Here is a 12,145-nt window from a genome sequence, read left to right on the forward strand (position 1 = left end):
ATCGGAATCGATTGACATTTCATTCGTGAGAAGATTCCGGATAATCTCATTACTCCACATTATATCAAATCAGCTAACACGGAGATTCAAGGTAATCTCATTACTCCATACTATATCAAACAAATCAGCAACCAATCGCTGAATGTTCACCAAACCTGTAGGTGCTAAGTTATAAACTCGGTTAACTAGTAAATAGGGTCTAGTCGATATTTCTCTTATATCTCCGACTTGAGGGAGATTTTAAACGTTAGCAGACGTCTTTATTGGGCCCAATATCGAGACTTGCACTTAAAGATTAGAAGAGAATAGTAAAACTACCTAATAGTAGTAATCATTTTCTCTCTCTTCTCTCCCAAAACTCTCAAGAATAAGAAAAAAAACTACCTATTTCATCGTTCAATCTCCTTGATTTTCTCGGATTTGATTTGATTGTTCAAATCTTCCGGGAAAATCAAGGTTATTTCTCTTAGTTTTATGTAAATATCCAATAAAAGTAATTGTTGTTCCAACAATTTTCAGGGATTTTCTCTGTTTTTATAGATCTTATGGTGTCACAATTCCATTCAGATTTCTTATATGATAGCCATAATGGCTTTTTCTGGTGGTGCTGCTGCATCGTTTTCAAGTATGTTATAAAATACGACGAAAGTTAATACCGATGTTGATTGTGATGATGCCGATTTGGGCTTATTACTTCTTCACTATGGAAGCATATAACATATATGATGTTGATGATCAAGAATCTGAAGATCAAGGTTCTGAAGATCAAAAATCAAAATGGTTTAAAATTATAACCATTAGAAAGATATCAATTTCGTCGATGGATTGGAGAATAGTACAATACTGGGTTTTATTGTTAAGTTTTGAAATCTGTAATGTTTGTACTAGTTGTTTCTTTCCATTTGTTTCTGATGTAATTGATCATGTAACCAAAATTTCATATCAATGAAATTACAAGGCACTGCCTTTTTCCGTCAAAAAAAGAAAAAAAGTATAGTGAAGATCATTTGCTCACCAAAATTAGAAGATATCCAAAATATGCACACCAAAATTACAAGATATCGCAATATATTTTGTGCTCAACAAATCTCGCATTAATTCTTGAAAAATAATTATTCTCTTATATATAATAATTATAAATATATCCTTGTAATCAGATAATGTAATTGTATGTATACACGTAATACAATCCAAATGTAACCTTTTTTTTATAAGAAAATGGACAAAACCTGGTCCTCAGGGTTACAAATTGTTAGCATGAAGGAGGCTTACAGACTCTTCATTAAGATGATGTAAAAGAGTTTGGACTTCCTGTTCCCCCCAAGATTTTGGGATATTACAGACAGAATAGAGTTTTGCCAAATTTAAAGCTAGAGAGTTTTGTAGAAGGGTCGTAGTGCTCCAAGTGATAATCTCAAAATACTTTGCTTTGTTGTCCTTCTGCTTGAATATTTCTTCAATGTGCTCAGCATGGATACTTCTGGTCAGCTGTATTAGATTGCAGGAATTTGATTCTATCTCCATTCTGCTCTCCAGCTCCGCATCCCAATTGTATGTCTCCTAAGTAGCTTTCTTTTGAATGTCTATTGTGCTTCCTTGGAGCTGCCCAAAGCACCTAGCCCCTGTGCAATTTCCTGTAAAGTCATGCAGGATTAGTCCTATTCCAAAGTAATGACTTGAGATGTCATAGAATATGGCTGTGTTTATTTTTAAGGTGAACACTCCTGGAGGCCTCCAGTTTGGTCTGAATTATATAATTTGAGTTTCAACCTCCTTTTTGGTATAACCTGTGTGCATGAAAATTTTCTTGTCTTTTGCCTCAGCTGCTTCTTTTGTGTTCATGAAAACCTTTATTTCTCTTACAAGTTGTGGGATTGTGGCTGTTGGTTTGTTGAAATGTGTATTACATCTCTCTTTCCAGACATGCCATAGAACTGTAACACAAAGCTCAGCCCAATCTTTTTGGGTGTGACTGTGGCTCCTTCCATTCAATAGGTGAGATAGCCAACCATGGAAATCATCATGTTGACCATAGACCTCTTCATGACTAATCCTTAGTTACTTCCAAACTTGTATGACAATTGGACAGTGCATAAACAGGTGTGTTAGGGTTTTCCTTCGGCAATGACAGATTTTACATATGCTGTCAATGTGAGTGAGATGTCTGCCTATCCTGTCATTAGTAGGTAAGATGTTAGCTTATTGAGGGGCTTGTCTTTAGATTCCAGACTGCCTTCCAATTTTTAGTTCCTCCTTGATGGTTGGATTTATTTCTTGTCAATTCCTTGTATAAAGTTTTGACAGTGAAATAATTTTGTGTCAGAGGCCAGATTACTCAATCCTCCAGATTTGTGTTTATCCTGGTTTTTCTTATCTTCTCATCAGAAAGAAGAGTTTCATTCCAGTGAGTGTTGTTTACAATCAGATCACTTACTTTTGTGATATTTTCTGTGCAATTGTCAGGTTTTTCAATAGTTCCTTTGTGGTTGGATATCCATTTATCAGACCATATTAGGATTTTTTCACCTTTACAATTTCCCATTTTTAGATTTTTTTTGTATGTTTTCAATGCCTGATAGGACCCCTTTCCAGACCCATGAGTAAGTAGGCTTTGGTTTTGTGGACATATGCATTATGTCTCCCTCTGGGAAATATTTGCCTTGCATTATTTGAGCACCTATGGCCTCAGGTTGCTTTATCATCCTCCATCCTATGTTTGATATTATTGCATTGTTGAATTTTTCCAGGTTTACCAAACCTAGACCACCTTCTTATTTTGTTGTGCAAACTGCCTGCCAAGCTTTAGGGTATATTCCTTTACTCTTACCTTCTTCCTTTCCCCAGAAAAAATCTCTTTGGATATCATTCATCTCCTTTATGACAGTTTTAGGTAGCTTGAAAGTTCTCATTTGGTAGTTTGCCATAGTTGAGGTGACGTGTTTTATCATAACCATTTTTCCAGCTGGATTTATTGTTTTTCCTTTCCAGCCAGCAAACCTTCTTTTCATTATCCCAATGATAGCATGGAAAGCTTATTTATTTGTGAATAGGGGAGATCCCAGATATTTATCATCTAAAGGAATAGGTGCTATTTGCATTATTCCTAAAACCTCCTGCAACACATCTTTTGGGGTATTTTTACTGAAAAATATTCCAGATTTGCTGAGATTTATCATTTGCCCAGAGCCAGAGCTAAAATTTTGGAATAAATGTAGAATGTTCATAGCTTCCTCTCTGTTGGCTTTGCAGAAGATGATGCAATCATATGCAAATAGCAGGTGGCTGACAGATGAAGCTTTTTTGACTATTTTTATTCCATGGATTTTCTTATGTATTTCAGCATCCATTAAAGTTCTAGATAGGACTTCCATGCAGAGAATAAAGAGGTAAGGAGATAGTGGGTCTCCTTGCCTTAGTCCTCTGGATGGTATAAAGAAATCACATGGTACTCCATTGAGCAAAATGGCCAGATTTGTGGTAGAGATGCATTGCATTATTAGGTTGCATCATTTTGTGGAGAATCCCATCTTCTCTAGCACAACTAATAGGAAGTTCCACTCCACTCTGTCAAAAGCTTTTGACATGTCAATTTTCAGCCCCATTCAACCTTGGTTATCTCTTCTAGTTCTCATATTACTCCCTCCGTATAAAAAATAGGCAGGTTTCCTTTTTTGGGTATGTCAAAAAATAGGCTTGTTTCTATATGTGGAAAGTCAAATGTTATGATTTTACTACATTACTCATAGAGGGACCACTTCTCTCTCTCCATTTTCTCTCCTAATACAAAAAGGGGACCACTTCTCTCTCCTCTTTCTCTAATAACAAATGAGTGGGGACGAAATGATAGATTAGGAAAAAACATGGAAAAGTGGCTCCAATGGTTAGTTTTCTTAATTTTTGTGAAAACCAAACAAGTCTATTTTTTAGAAACGAAGGGAGTATGTATTATTTCATGGGCAACCATGATGTTATCATTAATCCAAATGTAACCAAGTTGGTAAGACCAACAAAAGTTGCGTCAGTAATTCAGATAATAAACAACCATTAAGTTAATTAATCGGCTAGTTTAATGAAGATGTCCGCAGCCAGCTGATCATCCCCGTTCCCCAAAAGTTTAATGCGCTCCAGGAGGTCACAGATTCGAGTCCCCAATGGCGTAATATTGCAGGAATTAACATGGAAGGTAGTGTTAGTTTGACCCCTTGTGACACAATCTCAGCCCCCTCCCGCCGTTTCGGCTCTCTTGACTAGGTTACCCATGAGGCTCGCTGGTAGATTAACACAACAAACTATTTAATTAATGTAATAGTATGTCGTTGGAGCTTATCTTGTTAGGGTTTCAACTAGTTTTATGTAATAATATCCATCCAATAATATAATAAAAGCTTGTACAATTAAAAAATTTAATACCATACTTATATTTTACTCCACGTGTTGTCATTGGGCACGACAAAAGGAAACAAAAAGAAGTCATTTTTCCACACACGAGGACCCACACTCGTCCCCTTCCTTATCCAGAAAAACACTCAACAAAATATCCATGATTCCAAAGCATTCAAATCCCGAACCTTTCTCCAGTTTCTCTTTATTACGCCAAATGTCAATCATCTAACACCTCTGGATTTTGGTTCGGTATTCCATTTCCCATACACTTGTTTTCTGATCCTTCTTCTTCTTCACAACTAAATTCCATTTTCCTAAAATAAAAAATCCTTCATAGTAGTTCTTCGATTCATCTTATGGGTTGATTGATTCTAAAAACTTCTCTGTCTTTTAATCATCTTCATCTAGTTTTATTTTTATTTTGATGATCTGTTTCCTCCGATAAAAAGACCTCCAAAAACAGTTCAGTGAGTAAGAATTAAGTGAGGTCTGCTTATTGATTGATCAATCGATTGTTTAAATTCTGAACTAGTTTTTTCTTTTGTTGGTTTTGATTATGTTATTTGTTACCGTAGTTCGGTGATCGGATTATTTGTCACTGTAGTTCGGTGATCGGAAGAAGAAAAGGAGATGGGTGGAGCTTGTTCGAGGAAGAGTGGTGGTGGTGGAAGTAGTTCAAGTAGTGAAGATGGTATACAAAGAGGAAGGTATTGTAAGAGTGGAAGCTCTAAATGGCTGCGGACATCATCATTTTCACGGCTTAGTCTTGATAATAATCAGCAGGGGAATATCAATTCACCATCTTTGTTGGAATTATGTATTCAGAATATATGTCAGGTAGTACCAGTAGTTAATTTGCATTTATTTTTGTGATTTTTTAACTTTTTTGCCCATCTTAATTTGATGTTTCATTGGTGATTTTAATAACAGGATATTGATATGTATGTTGAAAAGTATGGTACCTTTGATAAGCTCCCTAGGGATATAAGTCAGCAATTATTCGATGAATTAGTCGTTTCGTGTAAATTGAATGATGTTATTCTTGAAGCTTTTCGAGATTGTGCTATTGAGGTACTATGTTCGTTGTCCAATCTATAAATTGATTAGTTTGTGTATGTTGCAGTTATTGTTGTTGGGAATGTTAATTTGGATGACTTTCTTATACAGGAAATCTGCTTGGCGGATTGCCCAGGAGTGGAGGATAGTTGGATGGATATCATTTCATCTCAAGGAGCAGCTTTGTTATCTGTTGATCTTTCGGGTTCTGATGTCACAGATTCTGGGTTGAATACACTTAGAAATTGCAGAAACCTTAGACAATTAGCTTTCAATTGTTGTGACCAAATATCAGAAAATGGAATACAGCATATTATGGGTACTCTCTCTACTCATTTGGTGTGTCCATGTATGTGTTAACATTTTATCAAGTGGGTTTTATGTGTTCCTTGTCCGTATTATGAGCCCCGAAGGGTTTCTACATACTGCAAGTGCATTGCTTTATTAATACTTAGCAATCTTTGGTTTTGTTTGCTCTCTTTTTTCTTTTTTTCCTTCGTCCACCTGGATAGTGTTTACATCTATGTTCCTTTTTTCTTGTGATTAGTCTGCTGTCTCACATAATTTACATTTTCATGATTGATGGTTGAGTTTACAGGCCTATCAAACTTGACATCTTTGAGTTTTAAAAGGAGCAACGCCATCACAGCTCAAGGATTGAGCGCTTTTACTGGTTTAGTGAATTTGATAAAGCTGGATTTGGAGAGATGTTCAGGGATTCATGGCGGACTTGTTCATCTTAAAGGTTTCTTCATGCTATGCTATTCCAATTTTTAAAATGGATTTCTCACTTCTTTTCTCTATCCTCAAGCAGCATTTTTTTTGTTTTTTTGATCATGGTTCTACTCTCTTCTTACATCTGCTTTTGTGGCAGGTCTGACGAAGCTTGAATCTCTTAAAATTAGGTGTTGCAATAGCATAACAGATGAAGATATGCAACCTCTTTCAGGTTACTTTCTAACATTCATACTCATTTTTTTTGACTTCCAGTTTATGGGTCATTTCTTTTTAGCCGTTTGTATCTTAAACCTCTTTCACGCATTTAGTGGTACTGCTAAACAGGTTGAGACTCAACATATTTTTTAGGTTTCTTTCTTTTTTTCTTGTTTACATCGAGTGTGCTATGGTATACCATCTTCTCTAATTATGTGGCTTATATTAATTCCAGGAAGTGGAATGTTGTTTCTGTTGCACAATTACGTTCTTACAGCCTTGGTATCTTCTAATTTCATTAACTTTTCAGCGCTTACGAACCTGAAGGAATTGCAGCTTTCCTGCAACAAGGTCACAGATGCAGGTGTTGATTATTTGAAAGGTACATCGATTTCATCTTTCTTTGTTTATCATTCGTTATGCATTGCACTTGATTAGCACATTGGTTATTCTACAGAAGAAAGTTGCTTTTTCAAATTTTCATTTTGTAATAGTTATTTCACAGTGTTCTTCGGGATGGTTCTTTCATTTTGTTTTTCTATGTCTGTCTGTGCCGTGTGCTTTGGCGCTTCACTTTTTGAAAGTATGTATTTTGGAACTTACTGGAATAATTATGCTTCCATTGCAGGTTTGCATAAACTACTGCTACTGAATGTTGAGGGATGCCCAGTTACCGGGGCATGCTTGGGGGCCATTTCAGGTCGATATCATTTTCTATACCTTCCATATTCTTGAGCTTATTTTCTTTTCACCAACCACCATATTTTATTGAAGATATAAGAAGCAAAACTGCTGTTTATTATTCTCTCGACCTTTGATAGGAGATGAGAAGCAAAATTATTTGCTTACGTCTTGTCACTACAAGAGTCTTCTATATCTTTTTAGGCATTAAGTTCTGCTTCCACTTTTGACAATTAGCTTTTCGTTTTGGTTTGTTGTTTCTTTTACATTTTAAGCAGATCTTTTGGCTCTATCTTATCTGAATCTCAACAGATGTTCATTTTCTGACAATGGGTGCGAGAAGTTTGCTGGTGAGTTTTTGTGCTGACTTTTACAATTGTGTTGGGTGTAAAAGTAGGCATTCTGGTCGCTGAAAATCATGAGATAACAGTTTATATAGAAAAGAACTCTGAGCCGTTGTATCTTTTAGGTGCAACAATGAACATCTGAATCTTGTCTGCATTTTTCTTTCTTTCAGGGCTTCTTAACTTAAAGGTGTTGAACTTGGGATTTAACAACATCACAGATACCAGTTTGGTGAGCCTTAAAGGTAGGGGTTAGCAGCACTTTTGCAACTACTTCTTTATCTTTGTAAGAGGACAAAAGGAAAGCCAAAAATTCTAGCTATCACTTGGTGCCAAGTAGCCAATAAGACATGTAAATAAATATATTGTTTAAGTAGTCAATGAGGATTTATTGGAGATTCTGAATGGTTCTCAAATACATTGTTTAAGTAGTCTGACATCTTTGCTCGTGTTACCTTGTGTAGTGTGTGTAGTGTCATTAAATTTGAATTTTCTGGCTTTTTTCACTTTGTTTTTCCTTAGAACTCTCAGAAACTTTTATCCGTGAGATAGGAACCTTAGGGTGGTGCTGGAGTAGGAACCTCTCCAATTATCTTGGCTGCACAATAAATCTTCTTGAGATTACTGTGAATTTGTAGTGTTGTTGTTGGGGTGATTTTGCTATGTAATTATTGTGTTGGGTCCAGATCTTGTCAGTTACCTTTGACACAATATGAAAACCTGATGGGATAATTGCAGCTGTGGTTGATTATACACAGGGCCAGCCTTTTTGTTTAAAGGTTCTGTAAAAACCTAGCTGGGCATCGAAATTTAAACAATTTGGTAATGTTTCATGAATTGTGGCTTGCTAATTCTGTCATCTTTGTTGAAGGTTTAACAAAGTTGGAGAGTTTGAATTTGGATTCGTGTAGGATCGGTGATGAAGGCCTGCGGAACTTGACAGGTTGGTTTGTCAGACACAGTTGCTCTATTTTACCCGTTCTACGGATTGTTCCTGTTGAGTATTTTATTGTATGTTTTGAAATCAACCAGGAAGGTAGAACTTCATACTTGAGTTCTTCTATCATTTGAGTTGATGGGTGTCAGGTTGCACATCTAAGTTTGAATCACCATAGGTGCACATACTCCTCTTTATATTGTCTTTATTAGCCTAGGTTGCACATCACAGTAAGCCAGATGGCTACTAATTCTTCCCTTTGTTTCATTGGGAGGACGAGTTCGTTCTCTTTTGCATATCATCCAAATGAAGTTACCCATACCTTGGGGATTAAGCATGTACGTTGTTTCCTGGAATGAGTGTACTTCGAGTTCGAAAAATGTGTCCGAGCTTGGGTAAGTGGGATAATGGAAATATTTTGCTGCTAATTTTCCACTTATCCGAATAACCAAACTCTCATTTTATGTTTATTAATTTTTCAAAAATTAACAACAATTAGCACACAGAATCCAGGACACCTCTTAATGGATATACAAGTTAAAAGGAAAATAAATATATTTATTTTGGTAAACTAAATAATTTATTTCCTACTCATTTTAACTTAACTTATACATCCTTTAAGATTGTGTCCCGGTTTCTGTGAGCTAATTTTTTTTGTTAATTTTTGGAAAAAATAATAAAAATAAAATGAGAGTATGGTTTGGGATAAGTGGAATACTGGCAGCAAAATATTTCCAGTATCCCACTTTCCCAAGCTCATACGCATCTTTCAAATTAAAAACACATTCATTCAAAGAAACAACATACTATCACATGCTCAATCCCCAAGGTATGGGTAATTTCATTTGGATATATATGCAAAAGAGGACGGACTTGTCCCTTCCTCCCTCCCAACAAAACAAGTAAAATGTCTCTCGAACACTCAACTTTGTTGTAAGAACTACGATTCCACAATGCTTCTCTAAGATGTGAGGATACAAATTTATGTTTTTCTTAATGGTTCTTTTTCTCAGGTCTACTGAATTTAAAGAATTTGGAATTATCCGATACAGCAGTTGGAAGCACTGGGCTAAAACATATTTCTGGTTCGGCCCTTGTCCTCTTTTTATTTGTTTTTCTAGTTTGGAAGGGCAATAAACCTGGTTTTGGAGTCTATATTAGCATGGACACAAATGCTACCATCTGGTTTGTTTTTCTCCAATTGTTCTAATCTGGAAGTGTCAAACTTACCATTTTATACTGAATTTTTCCGCAAGCAGTAGCGATCGTATAATCCATGGAAACGTATGTCTATTAAAACTTAGTGGCTAAAGATTGTTATTTGGAGAGCAAGTGGATAATGCAGAGTTGTGGCTTGCTAGTTGCAAGACTAATGAATTTATTTATCCAAGACTAGCCTACTTGTTAATGAATTTTGAATATCCCCCGGCAGCTCTCTTCTTTACTTGACAAGATCTTCTCCTACATTTATTGTTTCTTAAGATGCAGCTGACTGGTCTTCCATCATTTTTTCTTTTTTCCATTAATCAAGTCACTCGCTGTTGTGTAGGGTTGGCTAGACTGGAGAATTTGAACCTATCATTCACTGTTGTTAGTGATGGTAGCTTAAGAAAGCTATCTGGATTGACATCTCTAAAGTCACTTAATCTGGATTCTCGCCAAATTACAGATGCTGGCCTTGAAGGTCTTACTGGTAAGAAATTGTCATACAAGTATTCTTCCAAGCACATGCATTGATGATTCCGTATAACATGTAACTGATCTATATGCTTTGTTGATGTAGGTTTAACTGGGTTGACTCATCTAGATCTGTTTGGTGCTCGCATTACTGACAGAGGCACAAACTGGTTGCGATGTGAGTTCCATAAAATACAATTCTTATACTTGTGATCCTTCGTACTTATTCTTTGACTTTCTCTAAGAATTTTGAATCTGATCCTGTAACTCGTTGTGCACTTGCTGACATTCATGCATTAGAGCATGCTGGTACTACCAGTAGTTCATGGTTTCACTTCAGGAGTCATTGTCGAACTTCATATCGTATTAGGAAACTACATATCTTATGCATTCCAACTCTATTTTAAATGTTTTCAAATGATGTAGCATAAGTGGTTACATGCAAACATACCGATAGCTTATTTAGTACTACCTCCTTCACACAAAAAGTGGGTCTTTCACTTGTCTGATTTTGCCTATTTTTAGGCAAAAATAAAAAACTGAAAGACCCGGGAGTCATTTGCATGTCTTTGATACATTATACTCGTAATCTTTTTGGAACTGTAAATTGCTATGATAATCCATTCTTGCATTTGATGCATTGCAGACTTCAAGAGCCTCCGATCTCTAGAGATATGTGGTGGAGGAATCACAGATGCTGGAGTTAAAAACATTAAAGAGCTTGTTACCTTAACACTATTAAATTTATCGCAAAATGCCAATTTAACAGACAAAGCTTTGGAAATGATTTCCGGTATGTTTATCTTTTTCGACATTCTCTTGGGCTTTTATCCTTTCTGTCGTCTTAAAGGCATCTTGAACGTTGAGTTTTAGTCAAGTTACATTCTGCTTCACGAATCCGAATTGTGGAATTGGATTATTGACCACTCATATGTTGGAATATATATGCCTTGATGCACTGCTTAATTGTTGACATGGTTTTGCTGCTATGAAATTTCTCTTCTATATATGCACAGGTTTGACTGCATTGGTTTCGTTAAATGTTTCAAATTCACGTATAACAAATGCGGGATTGCACCATTTAAAGTCGTTGAAGAATTTAAGATCTCTCTCCTTGGAATCATGTAAAGTTTCAGCAAGTGAAATTAGGAAGTTACAATCCACTGAACTCCCAAATCTGGTGAACTTTCGACCCGAGTGAAGTCCACTTCTGATAGCAGCACTGAGCATTCTCAAAGTTCTAAGGGTATGTTAAAGAAGTCTGAAGATACAATGTTCAACAATATTCAGTGTAAATTTTCTCATTGCTTAAAGTTTATTTTGCTTAATTGAGATGCACTTTTCTCTTGGCAATCTGCTTGAACATAAATTTTTCTTGCCTCATCCTTTTTTGTTTTCCTTAAACTTTTTATTTTGCTTTGTACATATTTGTGGATTACCTCACTGGTTTGCTAGTGTTGTTACTCTACTCTGCCTTTTGTATATATATCCTTCTTTGTAATACAATCTCCCTAATTAAACTAAATAAATAAATAAGAATGAAGTTCCCTCATTATTATTTTTATAAGAAAGGTCGAATATATTAAGAAGAAGTCAAGATTACTGTATGTACACCTTTCATCATCCACCACGTGTACAGAAAGAGACACGTGGAAGGCATGCAAAGCGAGACATCAAAACATGATAGCAAGCATCTCATCAGAAGACGCCATCGGTCAGCAGATCTGACGGTCAGGGACAGAGGATCACAGAGGTATGATGGCTCAGAGGAGCACCAGATAATACCCCTTGGGTGTTAACACACCCAATCCCGAGGAAGATCCCAGATCAACGGCCGAGAGGAAGTTTGGCTGACACAGATGTGACCAGATAAAGAGACACTTGTCTGACACGAGCGGACATCCATCTACCCGCATTAAATACCAAAGAGACATACACGTGTCAATCAACTTGTGGAAGAGGCGAGGATAACCCTTCGTATTCAAGCTCAGGCCGCGGCATATGCCGAAGACCTCTGCGTAGTAGGCACAAAGCACAAGAAGATAAGATTACAACGGCACCTCAGAAATGGGACCCACGTTCCATCCCTATAAATACCCCTCTCTATTAAGAGAGAAGGGGTCGACCATTTTGG

At 36.4% G+C, this 12,145-nt stretch overlaps 1 protein-coding gene across 9 annotated transcripts; it reads left to right on the forward strand.

Moving 5' to 3' along the window:
- The first annotated feature begins 4,493 nt into the window (after positions 1 to 4,493).
- On the forward strand, positions 4,494 to 11,566 carry LOC113355909 (dynein regulatory complex subunit 6-like). Of its 9 annotated transcripts, none has more exons than XM_026598887.1 (16): positions 4,494 to 4,870; positions 4,959 to 5,220; positions 5,314 to 5,454; positions 5,551 to 5,758; positions 6,038 to 6,184; positions 6,314 to 6,388; positions 6,608 to 6,754; positions 7,001 to 7,072; positions 7,332 to 7,403; positions 7,571 to 7,642; positions 8,269 to 8,340; positions 9,348 to 9,419; positions 9,884 to 10,027; positions 10,118 to 10,189; positions 10,658 to 10,804; positions 11,028 to 11,566. In XM_026598887.1, exons 2-16 carry the CDS (start codon positions 5,014 to 5,016, stop codon positions 11,210 to 11,212), a joined length of 1,833 nt encoding a protein of 610 aa, XP_026454672.1. In that variant the 5' UTR covers positions 4,494 to 4,870; positions 4,959 to 5,013; the 3' UTR covers positions 11,213 to 11,566. The 9 variants fall into 9 exon arrangements, with proteins under 9 accessions (XP_026454672.1, XP_026454671.1, XP_026454673.1 ...); XM_026598886.1 differs by having other exon boundaries at positions 4,988 to 5,220; XM_026598888.1 differs by having other exon boundaries at positions 4,494 to 4,865.
- Positions 11,567 to 12,145: the final 579 nt, after the last annotated feature.

The sequence above is a fragment of the Papaver somniferum genome, chromosome 3, assembly GCF_003573695.1.
Source record: "Papaver somniferum cultivar HN1 chromosome 3, ASM357369v1, whole genome shotgun sequence".
In the NCBI taxonomy this organism is placed as follows: domain Eukaryota; kingdom Viridiplantae; phylum Streptophyta; class Magnoliopsida; order Ranunculales; family Papaveraceae; genus Papaver; species Papaver somniferum.

Coding starts and splice junctions, on each gene's coding strand:
- LOC113355909 (XM_026598887.1), top strand. CDS start 5,014: ATGGGTGGAGCTTGTTCGAGGAAGAGTGGTGGTGGTGGAAGTAGTTCA. Junction 5,221..5,313: donor GTATTCAGAATATATGTCAG/GTAGTACCAGTA, acceptor TTTTAATAACAG/GATATTGATATGTATGTTGA. Junction 6,389..6,607: donor AGATATGCAACCTCTTTCAG/GTTACTTTCTAA, acceptor TATTAATTCCAG/GAAGTGGAATGTTGTTTCTG.